At 43.0% G+C, this 17,209-nt stretch overlaps 1 protein-coding gene across 6 annotated transcripts in view; it reads left to right on the forward strand.

Annotated features, from left to right (window-relative positions):
- INPP5F (inositol polyphosphate-5-phosphatase F) overlaps positions 1-17,209 on the forward strand; it is a 103,500-nt gene that overhangs the window by 41,499 nt on the left and 44,792 nt on the right. For 3 of the 6 annotated variants that reach the window (XM_508074.8, XM_016919492.4, XM_054660535.2), the window contains exon 3: positions 16,592-16,728. In XM_508074.8, coding sequence (XP_508074.2) covers positions 16,592-16,728 — 137 coding nt within the window. Of the gene's footprint in view, positions 1-15,063; positions 15,143-16,016; positions 16,199-16,591; positions 16,729-17,209 lie in introns of those variants that run through there. The other 3 variants (XM_016919493.4, XM_054660536.2, XM_016919494.4) reach the window with 2 other exon arrangements.

Below are 17,209 nucleotides of genomic sequence, written 5' to 3' on the forward strand. Positions count from 1 at the left end.
AAATATGTCAGTCATTACATAACAAATGAGTAGACTTCATGCTTCAATTAAAAACCAAAGATGTTTATACTAGAAAAACAATAAAATCCATCTACATGCTTACTTTCAAGACAAATGCCTTAGAGATATGAATACAGAAAGTAAAAGCATAGAAACTGTGTGAATATTAGCCTAACGAAAACTGGTGTCACTGTGCTAATATCAAAGTAGACTTTAAGGCAGGAAGTAGAGAGAGAGAATCATTTCAAAAATAACAAAATGTTCAAGTCACCAGAAAGATAGAATAGTTTGAAATTTGTATGCATCTAAGTATAACCTTAAAACCAACTATAAATATATGTAAAAAGCAACGAGTCATTTGGTTTACATTTTTTAGTTTAGACTGTCAATTTGAAATGACAGAGGAACGTGAGTATTCCTGTTGGCAATGTGACAGAGAAGAAAGGAAAGGCGAGCAGACTTTTCCCCTTTTCAGATTATCTTTTTCCTTCTTTACCAACATGTCTCCATCCTCTGATGTATCCAGTGCAAATATAGACTCTTCTGTGGCGTTTTGAGCATAATCTGCAGAAGTCCTTCAAGAAATGTTTGTATTTAAATATTATGCTACAAAAGACTTTGGAGTATATAGTATGCATCTCTGTCTTTGGGTTAATATTTGTTGGTATGTCAATATAATTATAAATTCTTGTCAAGTGTGGTGGTGCATACCTGTAGTCCCAGCTAGTAGAGGTCTAAGGTGGATCACTTGGGCCCAGGAGTTCTGGGCTGGAGTGAGCTATGCTGATTGGGTGTCTGCACTAAGTTTGACATCAAATATGGCAACCTCTTGGGAGGGGAGACGACCAGGTTGCCTAAGGAGGAGTCAACTGGCCCAGATCAGAAATGGAGCAGGTCAGAACTCCCACGCTGTGATCAGTAGTGGGGTCGTGCCTGTGAATAGCCACTGCACTCCAGCCTGGCCAATATAATGAGATCCTGTCTCTTAAAAGGGAGAGAAAGAAAAGGAAAAAAATTACGAATTCTCCTGTGCTAGCTCCTCAAGTCATAATTGCACAACCGTGTGAGTGTTCAGGCTGATGGGTGCTCTCTGTTTCACCATTTCCCAGCCTCTCTGTGACTGTTCCAGTGGACCTAGGAAAAGTAATCTTTGCCTCAGGAATGTAGTGTGCAGTATTAGAGCATACTAAAGGAAGTAAACACCTGAGACTCATTAGTAAATGCACCTTCTCTTCCTTTTTACCCTTGTTCCTCACATGAATGTTTATAGAGATAAACTGGAAAGTGTCCAAAAGAGCAGTGAAAATAGAACCTACAAAATAAATTATGGTTGTATGCTGTGAACATAAGTCATTTTAAGTTCTCAAGTAAAAGTAAAAGGACTAGTGCCAAGAATGGTAACTGGTTACTTTCCATTTCTCCTGTTCTCCTTATGTGAGAGAACTAAGAAAGCAGGGTTTGGATTAGGTTTAAAGAATTTCCATGGAGAGGGGAATAGTGGTCAAAGAGAACTTCAGTTTTATCTGTAATGTTTAAACTTTCAAAAAATGGGATATATTAATATATTCCCTATATAATGTTAACAAAAATAAAAATGATTGCTGGACATGCATTGGTGGATTAAATGTATATCTTTTCTGTATGTCAATAGGATGGTGAGCCATGTCTAGAAATACGTAGTTGCAGTACCCCTTAGAGGCCAGGTCATGAGTAGGGAGTCGGTTAATTTTAAAAATTTTATTTATATTTATTTACTTTTTGAGACAGTGTCTCACTATGCTGCCCAGGCTGGTCTCAAACTCCTGAGCTCCAGTGATGCTCCTACCTCAGTCTCCTGAGTAGCTGGGACTGCAGGCACACACCACCGGATCTGGCAATGATGTTTAATTTTTTGTGTTAACTTGACTGGGAAGGGATGCCCAGAAAGCTGGTACAAAATGATTTCTGGTCATGTGTGTGAGGGTGTTTCCAGAAGATACTTGGCATTTTGAGTTGGTGGACCGAGTAAAGAAGACCCATTCTTACCAGTGTAGGTGAGCATCATCCCGTCTGTTGAGGGCCGGAACAGAAGCAAAAAGGAAGTATGAATTCACTGTGTTTGAGCCAGGGCATCCATCTTCTCCTGCTCTTGGACATCAGAGCTCCTGGTTCTCAAGCTTTCGGACTCAGATTGGGGCTTAAACCATCAGCCTCCCAGTTCTCAGGCCTTCGGACTTGGACTGGGACTTTTACCATTGACTCCCCTGGACTTGGACTGAATTACACCACAGGCTTTTCTGGTTCTCCAGCTTGCAGATGGCAGATTGTGGGACTTTTTGGCTTCTATAGTCACATGAGCAATTCCAATAATAAATCTCCTCTTATTTATATATCCTCTTAGTTCTGTTTCTCCAGAGAACCGTAATGCAGGAGAAAAGTTTTTTTTTCTAAAGTGGTATGAAAATCTTTATCCTACAGTTGCTCATCTCCTTGTAAGTGAGTCACTTTCTAAGTCAAGCAATTGAATCTTTTCCAGGACTATTGTTTTAGCTTGCCCTACTGGTCATGCTTTTCAAGATAATCACTTCCTAATCAGTTTTTTTTATCTTGCTGGGGAAGTCAGGTTTCCTTGTCTCTCTTTTCCAGGAAGAGGCAAGGTTACAAAATTGACTTTTTCCCCCTATTGTAATATGTTTAAAAAGTTGGAAAGAAATCTTTATGCCATCAGACCTTGCTAGGTTCTATTTTTTTTAATTCCTTGTTATACTGTGTATATCCTGATCTCAAAATGGTGGCTTTAATTGAACCAAGTTTCTTTTCCTGGTGGGTAACAAATAAATACATAGCCTGCTTTGGTGCTTTTAAAAATTGTACTGTGAAATTAGGCCTGATGGATAATAGGATTGCCAAACAATAGTGACGCTGTACTTTTACATTTGTCTTGTTTTAATTCTAAGTATAAAATGTAGAGATCATTTAACCCTGTAGCTCAATATGCACATTCCTGCCGGACATCTCAGGCTTTTTATGTGGCAGTGGTGGTGTATTTTGTTTCACCTAAGGCAAAATAATTACAGGAATAGAGATTGCTGTTATTTTCTGTGAGGTCTTCTTTTGTTTGTTTTATTTTCTAGAGTGAGTGTTTTTGCTTGGAAATAGCTCAGTGTTCAGTTCATAATTTTTCTTTTCATTGTGATAATTTTGATTATTTCCTTGAACACTATTCCAGACAGCTACATCTTTTCACTAGTGTTGATACATTTCAAGAATTATAGGCTGTCCTATCCTAACCTCCATTTTTGGCAGAAAGTATACTTTTAGTTTTTTATCCTCTTCTTAAGACTCCTAACAAGTTCTTTTGTTCTTCAGAAGGAGATATTTTTGAAAAAAAAAAAATAAATAAAAAACTTGAGATTTAATTTACATACCATAAAATTAACCCTTTTAAAGTGTGCAGTTAAGTGGTTTTTAGTAGATTTGCAAGGTTATGCAACATTTACCACTCTCTAATTCCAGAACATTTTCGGCATCCAAGAATGAAACCTCTCAGATGGCCAGTTATTTCTCATTACCCCTACACCCAGCTCCTGGCAACCACTAACCTCAGCTCCTAATCTACCTTCTGTCTCTAGGGATTTTCCTGTTCTCAATATTTCACATAAATGAAATCATACAATATGTGCACCTTTGTGATTGGTTTTTTTCACTTAGCACAATGTTTTTGAGGATTGTCCATGTTGAAACATGTATCAGCACTTCATTCCTTTATAGCTGAATAATATTCCCTTGTGTAGATAGACTATGTTTTGTCTGTTCCTTCATCCCTTGATGGATGTTTGGGTTGTTTCCACAGAAGGAGCTTTTTTTTAAAATTTAAATTTTTAGGTAGTACAAGTGCATGGTTTAACAACAATGTAAATAGTAGTAAAAGGTATTCAGCGAAGCCTCCCTCACTCCTCTGTCCCTATCTGCCCTATTTCCACTGCTTCATCCAACCTAGCACCATCATTATTAGTTTCTTGTGAATCCTCTGAGAGTTTCTTTATGCATTTACAAACAAATACAATTATTATGCTTATAGTCTTCATTTTCCCAGCCTTCCCAAGTCTATAGACTACATTTCTAGGAGAGGAACAGATTGGATAAAGCATGTACACAGTTTGAATTTTGATGCATCTCCAACACTAAGTATTACCTTTAACAAAGAGATTTCTTTTTGACAGTCTGATACAAAGTGATCTTCCTATTTTAATTTATTTCATTATTGCTGAGCTTAATTATATTTTTAATGTTTATCATCCATACTCCATAAAGTATGGATTTATATATATATATTTTTTTTGTTTGTTTGTTTGTTTTTTGAGACGGAGTCTCACTCTGTTGCCCAGGCTGGAGTGCAGTGGCGCGATCTCGGCTCACCGCAAGCTCTGCCTCCCGGGTTCACACGCCATTCTCCTGCCTCAGCCTCCCGAGTAGCTGGGACTACGGGTGCCTGCCACCGCGCCAAGCTAATTTTTTGTATTTTTTAGTAGAGACAGGGTTTCACCATGTTAGCCAGGATGGTCTGGATCTCCTGACCTCGTGATCTGCCTACCTTGGCCTCCCAAAGTGCTGGGATTACAGGTGTGAGCCACTGCACCTGACCTATCTTTTTTTACTTTGGGGACATTACCTTTTTCTTTTCTACAGATTTTATTGAGGAACTGTTGCACAAGGGGAAAAGAAACCTCAGTCCAGGATTGTGCTCAATTCCAGATATAGTAAGGACAAGTGGGGATTTACAGCAAAAGAGTGTGGTAGGAATCTGTGGATGGAAAATTACTGAGAGGAAACCTATTACCTTTTTCTTGTTGATTGATACAGCTCTTTCTATTTCGTAAATACTAACCTTTAGCATGCCGTGTGTTGCAAATAATTTCCTGTTTGTCATTTGCTTTTCATTTTGTTCATAGTATGATTTACCACCCAGATATGTTTCATTTTTAATGGAATCAAGCCTGTTCATTTTATGACTTCTGGATTATGTATCATGCTTCCGAAGGTCCTTCTGCTCTGAGATGATAAAGAATCTGCTATATTTTGTTTTGCTTTTATTTTTAGCAATTAGCTCATCTGCAATTAATTGGGGGGCATGGCTTGCAGTGGGAATTTAACTTTTTTTTCGTGTGGAGAACCAATTATTTCAACATTGTTTTAATTTTTTTTTTTTGAGATGGAATCTCGCTCTGTAGCCCAGGCTGGAGTGCAGTGGTACAATCTTGGCTCACCGCAACCTCCACCTCCCGGGTCCTGGTTCAAGTAATTCTCCTGCCTCAGCCTCCTGAGTAGCTGGGATTATAGGCACGCACCACCATGCCCAGCTAATTTTTGTATTTTTAATAGAGATGGGGTTTCACTATGTTGGCCAGGATGGTCTTGAATTCATGACCTCGTGATCCGCTTGCCTTGGCCTCCCAAAGTGCTGAGATTACAGGTGTGAGCCACTGCGCCCAGCCTAATTTTTAAAAATTATTATCTTTTTTGAAATAGCGTCTTACTCTGTTGCCCAGGATGGAGTGCAGTGGCTTGAACTCAGCTTACTGCAACCTTCGCCTCCTGGGGTCATGCGATTCTCCCATGTCAGCCTCCTGAGTAGCTGGGACTACAGATGTGTGCCACCATGTCCTGCTAATTTTTGTATTTTTTGTAGAGTCAGGGTCTTGCTGTGTTGCCCAGGCTAGGCTCAAACTCCTGGACTCAAGCAGTCCACCCACCCTGGCCTCCCAAAGTGCTGGGATTACAGACATAAGCCACCTCTCCCAGCCTGTTTTTCAAATTTTAGTTTCGGGGGGACATCTGCAGGTTTGTTACATGAGTATATTGCATGATGCTGAGGTTTGGTCTTCTGTTGATCCCGTCACTCAAATAGTGAACATACTACCCAATAGACGGTTTTCTAACCCTTGCTTCCTTCCCACTATCCGCCGTTTCGGAATCTCCAGTGTTTATTGTTTCCATTTATTGAGACACCATTCTTTTCCCTTCTTTATCATCATTTATGAGATGCTCATTTTTACATAGGTCGTGTCTGGCTTCTCTATTCTAGTGATTCATTTATCTTTTCCTTTACCTAGTATCAAGTTTTAATTACCATGCTTTTTTTAATCCCCCTCTTGCTCTGTCTCCAATGTTGGGTTTCACTCTGTTCCCCATGCTGGAGTACAGTGATGCAATCATAGCTCACTGACAACTTCTTGAACTTCTGAGCTCAATCAGTCCTCTTGCCTCAGCCTCCAAAGTAGCTGGAATTACAGGTGCAGGCCACCACGCCTGGTGTTACCATAGTTCTGCCTAGGAAGACAAGTAGTCTCAATTTCTTTTCAAAATCTTTACTGGATATTTTTACGCATTTAGTCTTTCAAGTGAAATTTAAAATATATTTAAATTTCCTGGCCGGGCTCAGTGGCTCATGCCTATAATCCCAGCACTTTGGGAGGCCAAGGTGGGCAGATCACAAGGTCAAGAGATAGAGACCGTCCTGGCTACATGGTGAAACCCCGTCTCTACTAAAAATACAAAAATTAGCTGGGCATGGTGGCGTGCGCCTGTAGTCTCAGCTACTCGGGAGGCTGAGGAGGGAGAATTGCTTGAACCCGGGAGGCAGAAGTTGCAGTGAGCTGAGATCACGCCACTGTACTCCAGCCTGGTGACAGAGGGAGACTCCGTCTCCCAAAAAAAAAAAAAAAAAACAAAAAAAAACTCCCTAGAAGTCCCATAAGAATTTTGATTGAAATTGCATTAAATTTCTATATTAATTTGAGAGATACCAACAAGTTTGAAATGTTGAACCTGTGCATCCAGGCTCATGGTGCTTTCATGTATTTATTTTCTGTATGCTCTAAATGAAAGTTCTATGGTGCTTTTCATGTAGATATTAGACCTTTCTTTTATTCATTTGTTTGTTCGTTTTGTTTTTTTTCTTTCTTTCTTGAGACTGGGCCTGGCTATTTTGCCCAGGCTGATCTTGAACCCCTGGGCTCAAGCAATCCCTCTGCCTTGGCCTCCCAAAGTGCTGGAAGTACCACTCCCGACCTAGACATTTCTTAATTGGAATTAGTCCCAGAAACTTTATTGCTCCTGTTGCTAATGATACCTTTTTTCTATTACATATGGAAGTGGCCTATATTAATGCTTTTTTGTATGTTTTTATTTATATGTGGCCACATCAGTGGACTCCCATCTATTAATATATTATTGGTTTCTCAAGGTCTGAAAAACTGCTAAATATATAATATTCCATTTCCTTACAATATGTATAGTTAGTTTTTAACCTTTTATATTACATCTAGAGTCCACGCTTTTTCCATGAGGCTGAGGTTTAGCAAATGAAAAATATACAGCATATAGTAAAGGCTCGATGTTAGTTTTTTTCCTCACTGTTTCAGTCTAACACATAGATCAAAAATAAAAAAAACTAAACTAAGTAAAATTTGTAAGGAAATAGATATCTACACGTCATAATCTAAGTTCTCTACCTTAATTTCTCTCTTCTTTGGAAAATGGTATGATGATAGGTGGTTGGAATTTTTCTTCACTCAGATTCTCTTTAGGTTTCCTTAGGGGGGAAAATCAATCAAAGAAAAATTTTATATATTTGATTATGCTAGAATCTAAAATTTTTTTTGCCATTTATTTCTGGAAGAAACTGGATTATCAAATATAATTCTTTTTTCTTTTTTTGAGGCAGCATCTCTCATTCTGTTGCCCAGGCTGGAGTGCAGTGGTGCGATCATGGCTCACTGCAGCCTCGACCTCTCTCGGCTCAGGTGATCCTTCTACTATCAGCCTCCTGAGTAGCTGGAACTACAGGGTTGCTCCACTATGCTTGGCTAATTTTTAAATGTTTTTTTTTGTAGAGACAGGGTTTCCCCATATTGCCCAGGCTGGTCTTGAACTCCTGGGCTGAAGTGATCCACCTGCTTTGGCCTCCCAGAGTGCTGGGATTACAAGCATGGGCCACGGTGCCCAGCCTCAAATAGAATTCTAACTCAGGTTTTTAACCCAAAGCCCATGGGGTTTCTTCTTTACTTTCTAGATTTGGAATTCTTTTAAAGACAAGTACAGAGTCATTGGAAAAAAAAAAGTTGAACATCATAGAAGACTGAGTCATTCATTGATAACTGCTGGGCCTAAGTGGTGGGTGGATTTGGTTTGATTATATTGCTCTCTCTACTTTTATGTATGTTTGAAGATGTCTAAAAGGGAAGTTTAAAAAAAATCCTGTCGGCCAGTTGCAAGCCTGGGGCACATTATTTGAATGTTTTTTAGTTTTTCAACTATAGATTGGAAATGGAATCTATTAGCAGGGTGTAGTGGTATTAAAAATATAGACATAAATTGCCTGGTGATACTTATAGTAGATGTTTAGTAAACATTAATTCTTAGGAATAGCATCATGAATTATACAAATTGTTAATCCTCATAGCCATTCTCTGAAGTAGGCAGTTTTATCCCAGTTTTCATATGAGAAAACTGAGAATTGGAGCAGCTAAGTATTATGCTTTGAAGTATACAAGAAGCAAATGATGGAGCTAAAATTTGAGTCCAATTTCTGACCTCAAAGTCTAGGACACTTGAAGCCTCCTTGAAAAAGGAAGGCTACTATTGACAAAGCTTTGTTGCTGTTACATTATATTTTCTCAGATTTAATCTTCATCATAACTGCAAGGCATATTGAATATCTGTAACCTTTTAAAAAGAAGCACATAGATTTTTCACATTTTTGTATATGAGTAGTTAACTCTAAAAAAATGTGTATTTTATTTTAAAATATATTTGAATGTGTAAGTTGAGTTTACGTATTGGCAATACCAGTGTTTTTGTGGGAAAAAAGATGCCTCTTGGTTTTCCAGGTGAGTTTGTATATGAGATAAAACCTGTGTTTGAAAGTTAAAAATTTTATATTTTTGGTACTATACCTTTAGATGGTTTATTGGAAAGATACTATATTTGATAATGTACGTTGTGTTTTTGTTATTGAATTTATTAAAATCATAATTTGTAATGTTGATATGAAATGAATCCAGAGCAAATCAGGGCAAGAAGATGTAAACTAGGAAGGGCCTTCCTCTGTGTGTGTGTGTGTGTGTGTGTTTGTGTGTGTGTGTGACCCACAGAGAGAGAGAAAGAGAGGTCCTTGAGTCATAAAGATTTCTTGTTTATTTTTTTTTAGAGACATAATCTTGCTCTGTCATCCAGGCTGGAGTACAGTGATCCAGTCATAGCTCACTGCAGCCTTGAACTCCTGGGCTCAAATGATCCTCCCACCTCAGCCTCCTGAGTAGCTGAGACTACAGGCATGTACCACCATGCCCAGATAACTTGTGTGTCTTTTGCAGAGATGGGGTTTCGCCATGTTGCCCAGGCTGGTTTCAAACTTCTGGGCTTAAGCGATCCACCCACCTCAGCTTCCCAGAGTGCTGGGATTTCAGGCATGAGCCACCGCACCTGGCCTCAGCTAATTTTTAAAAACAATTTTTAAAGGGCTGGTGCCTTGCTGTGTTGCCAGGCTGTTTTTGAACTCCTGGCCTTGAGTGATCCTCCCTTCTCAGCCCCCCAAAGTGCTGGGATTACAGGGATGACCCACCATGCCTGGCCCAACTCTAAATTGTTCACTGTAGGACAGAAATGGCCGGGCGCAGTGGCGCACACCTGTAATCCCAAGCAGTTTGAGAGGCCAAGTCGGGCACATCACAAGGTCAGGAGTTCGAGACCAGCCTGGCCAATATGGTGAAATCCTGTCCCTACTAAAATAACAACAACAAAAAAACCCACAAAAATTAGCCAGGTGTGGTGGCGGGCGCCTGTAGTCCCAGCTACTTGGGAGGCTGAGACAGGAGAACTGCTTAAACCTGGGAGGCAGAGGTTGCAGTAAGCCGAGATTGCGCCACCGCACTGCAGCCTGGCAACAGCACGAGACTCTGTCTCAAAATAAATAAATAAATAAAATAATATAAGTTAGAAATTATTCCTGTGAGGTTAAGAGACCTAGTGTAAAGATTTCTTTTTATTCAACAAAATTTATTGACATTGAACAGTTTATTATCTGTTATGTGCTTTTTTTTTTTTTGAATCTGTTGTATTTCTAGATACGTAAATAATTTATTCATATCAATGGAGTAAAATATTCTTTTTTTTTTTTTTTTTATTGATCATTCTTGGGTGTTTCTCGCAGAGGGGGATTTGGCAGGGTCACAAGACAATAGTGGAGGGAAGGTCAGCAGATAAACAAGTGAACAAAGTTCTCTGGTTTTCCTAGGCAGAGGACCCTGCGGCCTTCCGCAGTGTTTGTGTCCCTGGGTACTTGAGATTAGGGAGTGGTGATGACTCTTAACGAACATGCTGCCTTCAAGCATCTGTTTAACAAAGCACATCTTGCACCGCCCTTAATCCATTCAACCCTGAGTGGATACAGCACATGTTTCAGAAAGCACAGGGTTGGGGGTAAGGTCACAGATCAACAGGATCCCAAGGCAGAAGAATTTTTCTTAGTACAGAACAAAATGAAAAGTCTCCCATGTCTACCTCTTTCTACACAGACACGGCAACCATCCGATTTCTCAATCTTTTCCCCACCTTTCCCCCCTTTCTATTCCACAAAACCGCCATTGTCTTCATGGCCTGTTCTCAATGAGCTGTTGAGTACACCTCCCAGATGGGGTGGTGGCCGGGCAGAGGAGCCCCTCACTTCCCAGTAGGGGCGGCCGGGCAGAGGCGCCCCTCACCTCCCGGACGGGGCGGCTGGCCGGGCGGGGGGCTGATCCCCCCACCTCCCTCCCGGACGGGGCGGCTGGCCAGGCGGGGGGCTGACCCCCCCTCCTCCCTCCCGGACGGGGGGGCTGGCCGGGCGGGGGGCTGGCCCCCCCACCTCCCTCCCGGACGGGGCGGCTGGCCGGGCGGGGGGCTGGCCCCCCCACCTCCCTCCCGGACGGGGCGGCTGGCCGGGCGGGGGGCTGACCCCCCCCACCTCCCTCCCAGACAGAGCGGCTGGCCGGGCAGAGGGGCTCCTCACTTCCCAGTAGGGGCGGCCGGGCAGAGGCGCCCCTCACCTCCCGGACAGGGCGGCTGGCCGGGCGGAGGGCTGATCCCCCCACCTCCCTCCTGGACGGGGTGGCTGGCCAGGCGGGGGGCTGACCCCCCCTCCTCCCTCCCGGACGGGGCGGCTGGCCGGGCGGGGGGCTGGCCCCCCCCACCTCCCTCCCGGACGGGGCGGCTGGCCGGGCGGGGGGCTGGCCCCCCCACCTCCCTCCCGGACGGGGCGGCTGGCCGGGCGGGGGGCTGACCCCCCCACCTCCCTCCCAGACAGAGGGGCTGGCCGGGCAGAGGGGCTCCTCACTTCCCAGTAGGGGCGGCCGGGCAGAGGCGCCCCTCACCTCCCGGACAGGGCGGCTGGCCGGGCGGGGGGCTGACCCCTCCACCTCCCTCCCGGATGGAGCGGCTGGCCAGGCAGAGGGGCTCCTCACTTCCCAGTAGGGGCGGCCGGGCAGAGGCGCCCCTCACCTCCCGGACAGGGCAGCTGGCCGGGCGGGGGGCTGACCCCCCCACCTCCCTCCCAGACAGAGCGGCTGGCTGGTCAGAGGGGCTCCTCACTTCCCAGTAGGGGCGGCCGGGCAGAGGCGCCCCTCACCTCCCGGACAGGGCGGCTGGCCGGGCGGGGGGCTGATCCCCCCACCTCCCTCCCGGATGGGGCGGCTGGCCGGGCGGGGGGCTGACCCCCCCACCTCCCTCCCGGATGGGGCGGCTGGCCAGGCAGAGGGGCTCCTCACTTCCCAGTAGGGGCGGCCGGGCAGAGGCGCCCCTCACCTCCCGGACAGGGCAGCTGGCCGGGCGGGGGGCTGACCCCCCCACCTCCCTCCCGGACGAGGAGGGAGGACGCTCCTCACTTCTCAGACGGGGTGGCTGCCGGGCGGAGGGGCTCCTCACTTCTCAGACGGGGCGGTTGCCAGGCAGAGGGTCTCCTCACTTCTCAGACGGGGCGGCCGGACAGAGACGCTCCTCACATCCCGGACGGGGCGGCAGGGCAGAGGTGCTCCCCACATCTCAGACGATGGGCAGCCGGGCAGAGACGCTCCTCACTTCCCAGATGTGATGGCGGCCGGGAAGAGGCGCTCCTCACTTCCTAGATGGGATGGCGGCCGGGCAGAGACGCTCCTCACTTTCCAGACTGGGCAGCCAGGCAGAGGGGCTCCTCACATCCCAGACGATGGGCGGTCAGGCGGAGACGCTCCTCACTTCCCAGACGGGGTGGCTGCCAGGCAGAGGCTGCAATCTCGGCACTTAGGGAGGCCAAGGCAGGCGGCTGGGAGGTGGTTGTAGTGAGCCGAGATCACGCCACTGCACTCCAGCCTGGGCGCCATTGAGCACTCCAGGTAAGACTTCTTGAACGCACACTGTGGGCCAGTGATGACTGCTGACACCTGTCCAGCGCCGCTCTGGGGTTGGCCCAGCGTGTCTCTCCTGCGGCTCGGCGAACCCAGGCCCCCCGCCCGGCACATCTCCCGGAGCCGGGGCTGGGGGGAAGCTGGTAGGAGGTGGCGGGGCGAGGGCGGCCTCGTGTCCCTTCCTTCCCCTGGCCCCTATGTGCTTTTTAAGAAGATTTACATGTTAGGTTTGTTACCAAGCACCTAAAGGGTAAAGTTTCACATAACACCTACAAGATGCTTGGTAATGTCCATTCATGCCTGATGAATTTCCTAGCACATGGTAGGTCTTCAGTTAATGTTTAATGATAATAGGGAAATGGCCTATAAAAGCCTTAAAACTTTGGAGTAAATTTCCACCCTACTTTATAAGGAATTATGAAATGTTTCCAAACTTCTGCATTTGTGAAACGCTTAAAGCATATCTCCAAAGCACCATTTCTAAAATGAAAGTTGATCAATACTTGGAGAATAAATGAGGGAAATGAAAATATTATATATCCTTTTTATTTTTATTATTTATTTATTTATTTTTGAGGCAGGGTCTCACTCTCTTGCCCAGGCTGGAGTTCAGTGGTGCCGTCACGGCTCACTGCAACCTCTGCCTCCCAAGTTCAAGCAATTCTCATGCCTCAGCCTCCCGAGTAGCTGGGATTACATACGTGCACCACCATGCCCGGCTAATTTTTGTTATTTTTAGTAGAGACAGAATTTTGCCATGTTGGCCAGGCTGGTCTTGAACTCCTGGCCTCATGTGATCTGCCCTCCCTGGCCTCCCAAAGTGCTAGGATTATAGGTGTGAGCCACTGCGCCCAGCCTGTATATCCTTTAAAAAAATTGTTTTATATGGGAAATATATGGTGTTATTTTTCTATAATAAATTCCTGAAACACAATTTCAATAATTTTTGGTTTGGGGTCTAATTGGGGAGTACTTTTTAATGGTGTAGTCTCATAAACTGAAAAATTGATTTGCATGCTGTCTTTCATAGACTATTTTTTGTTTAATTAAAAATCTCTTGTGAGAAGTAGAAATTTGGATTGGAAAGACTGGGTGTTTGCTTCTTTCTGTCTTGTGTTTATTAAAGGTTTCTTTAGGTTGTTTTGCCATTTTCCCTCCATTCTCCTCATTATATTTAGTTCTCTGTTCAATCCTAGTGTACACACAAAGTAGTTGGAGAATTACCAACCCATACTCTTCTGAAAAATAAATTTAGTAACCAGAGTACAGTAGTGCATACGGTTCTTTTTGTCTTTATTTTTACCAAATAGTTTTCTGAAGTTAGTTCGGTTAGTTTTTTCTTCTCTATCTCCTACAGTTTAGTTCTATTCTTAATTTTTAATAGAGTTGGGTTTGCAGTTTGAGGTTCTCCCACATTCTGGTTGATTTGAACTATTTATTTTAAGGGATATGTGAAACATTACCGTTGTTCTAAGAGTCAGAATTCTACTCAGAGACCAGTCATTTGCCAGGGCATACTCAGAGAATTGTCATTTCCCCTTCATCTCTTTTATCCTGTTCCCATCCCCCTCTTCTTTGTACCCCGTTTCCACCTACTCTGTGGAGATAACTAATCTCACTGACTTCTGGTTCTCTCTCCTCTTCTTGTTTTTGTACAAATGGGTGGATACATATAGTTATGCATCACTTAATGAGAAATGCATTGTTGGGCAATTTCATCTAAACACAGAAATGGTACAGTAAAAATACTGTACAAAAGATATGGTATGAAAGGTAAGAATGGTACACCTGTATTGGGCATTTACTATGAATGGAACTTGCGGAACCAGAAGTTGCTCTGGATGAGTCAGTGAGTGAATGTGAAGGCCTAGGACATTATCGTACACTACTATAGACTTTATAAACATCATACATGTAGGCGACACTGACTTTATTTTAAAATTTTTTCTTTCTTTTTTAAACATTTTTTTGGGTTTTTATTTTTATTTTTTTATGAGACGGGATCTTTCCTTGTCACCCAAGCTGGAGTGCAGTGTCATGACCATGGCTTATTGCAGCATCAACCTCCCAGGCTTAAGCGATCCTCCTACCTCAGCCTCCCGAGTAGCTGGGACTACAGGTGCGTGTCCCAACTCCTGGCTAATTCTTTAATTTTTTGTAGAAACGAGGTCTCCATATGTTACCCAGGCTGGTCTTGAAGTCCTGGGCTCAAGCAGTCCTCCCACTTTGACCTCTCAAAGTGCTGCAATTACAGGCATGAATGAGCCTCCATGCCCTGCCAGAAGTTCTTTCTTCAATACTAAATTAACCTTAGCTTACTGTAACTTTTCTACTTTATAAACTTTTTAATGTTTTAAAACTTTTTGACTCTTCTGTAATAACACTTAGGTTAAAACACAAACACATTGTATAGCTGTGCAAAAATGTTTTCTTTTTACCCTTATTTAACTTTTTTTATAAGTAGAAGTATACCTAAAATAATGGTAAAAAGTACAGTATAGCAAATACGTAAACCAGTAACAGTCATTTATTATTTTCAAGTCTTATGTATATATGTAATTGTATGTTGTATACTTTTCTATCACTAGCAGTGCAGTAGGTTTATACCAGAATCACACAAATGTGAAATGTGTAATGCTACATTTATGATGTCACTATGTGATAGGAATTTTTCAGCTCCATGATAATTTTAAGGGGCCATTACTGCATATGTAGCTCATCGTTGACTGAAACATCATTATGTGGTATGTGACTGTATAGATATATATCACCTCATATTTTCTTCCTTACATGAAGGGTAGTACACTCTAGGTATTCTTTTATGCTTTGATTTAATAATATATTTTATTGGCTGGGCACGGTGGCTCATGCCTATAATCCCAGCACTTTGAGAGGCCAAGGCTGGCAGATTGCTTGAGCCCAGCAGTTTGAGACCAGCCGGGGCAACATGGCAAAACCCCATCTTTTAAAAAAAAGTACAAAAATTAGCTGGGCATGGTGGTGCATGCCTGTGTTCCCAGCTACTTTAGAGGCTGAGATGGGAGGTTTGCTTGAGCCCAGGAGGCAGAGGCTGCCATGAGCTGAGATTGCACCACTGCACTTTAGCCTGGGTGACAGAGTGAGACCCAGTCTCAAACAAAACAAAACATATATTTATTATGTTATTATAACATAGCCTTATTATGTACAGTCGGCCCTGTGTATCCATTGAGTTCTGTGTCTGTGGATCTAACCAACCACACATGGAAAATTTTTGGAAAAGATGGTTGCATCTGTACTGGACATGCATAGACTTTTCTTTCTCGTCATTATTGCTTAAACAATACAGTTTAAAAACTGTTTACCATAGCATTTAGATTATATCAGGTATTGTAAGCAATCTAGAGATGATTTCAAGTATATGAGAGGATGTGCATAGGTTATATACAAATACTACACCATTTTACATGAGAGACTTGAGCATCCGTGGAGTTTGGTATCCACGGGGGGGTCCTGGAGCCAGTCCCCTGCAGATACCGAGGGATGGCTGTATGTTAATAATATATTCAGGTTATCTACTAAGTGCATCCAGGAATCCTTCCTTATTAATTCATAGAATACTTTTTTGTTTTTTTACAGCTGCATAGTACTCCATTGCATGGATGTGCCATAGTTTATTCAACCACTGTCCTGTATCTGGACATTAGGCTGTTTCCAGTGTTTATTGTAATTATAAAATAGGCTTCAGTGTATATACTTTGGTTGTTGAGGTGTACCCTCAGGGTAAATTCCCAAAGATGGGATCACTGGACTGATTAAAGGTAAGTGCATTTGTTGTATTGTTAGGTATTGCTAAATTTCCTTCCAGAAAAGTTGTGTTTGTCATCGGTATTCTCACCTGCACAGCTGTTTTGAGTTTTCTCACAGTCTCGCCAGCACATGTGTTGTCATTCTTGTTAATTGTTCCCAATCTGATGGGTGAGCATGGTGTCACAACTGGTTTTAATTTACATTTCTCTAATTATGAGTGAGATTGAACATCTTTTCACATGTTTAAGGGTCATTTTATGTCTTTGTGACATGTTTTACTTTAAAAGTTTATTTTGGATGCACCCTTTTTTTTTTTGTTATCATTGTTAGGTTATTCACCTTCAACTTGTCAGAACAGTAGCACTCTAAAAACGCCAGACTTTATTATGACTCTCCTCTTTCAGATCTTCCATGGTGGCTTATTCTAATTCGGCAGAAAGCATTGGTGGGCAAACTCCCAGGAGACCATGAGGTCTGTAAAGTTACCAAAATTGCTGTGCTCTCACTTTCTGAAATGGAACCTCAGGATCTTGAGCTAGAGGTAGGTGAAATAAAGGGAAATTATATGGAAACCTGATATAAATGTAATAGCAAATATGAGGATTTGGTTCAGTAGACCAGAAACTTACATTTTTAGAGCTGGGTAATGTTTTTAAAATAATTTAATCCTAAGATTTTCCAACTTAGTAGTGGAACTCTTGTCTCAAAATCCATGAAATCTAGTGTAGAAGACACATAAAGGCAGGGCTGCTGTGGTTGCAGTAGTGTTGGGGGAATCCCTGGGGCTCTGTCCACTTGATCTCTCCTGGGAAGCCACCTTCTGTTTCCAGGGTGCCCTAGGGCTCTGCACAGTACAGTTTGAAAACTTCTTAGGGAAAAGGAGTGAGTTAAGAAAAGGAGAGCTCTTATTATATCCTCTTTTGTCTGCATTTCTTGAAAATTTTCTAAGCATATATTACTCTATTAAAATTTACAAAGAAAGTTTTTTAAAAGGAAGACAGTCACTCATCTAATGTAATCTC

The sequence above is a fragment of the Pan troglodytes genome, chromosome 8 (assembly GCF_028858775.2).
Source record: "Pan troglodytes isolate AG18354 chromosome 8, NHGRI_mPanTro3-v2.0_pri, whole genome shotgun sequence".
Taxonomy (NCBI): Eukaryota; Metazoa; Chordata; class Mammalia; order Primates; family Hominidae; genus Pan; species Pan troglodytes.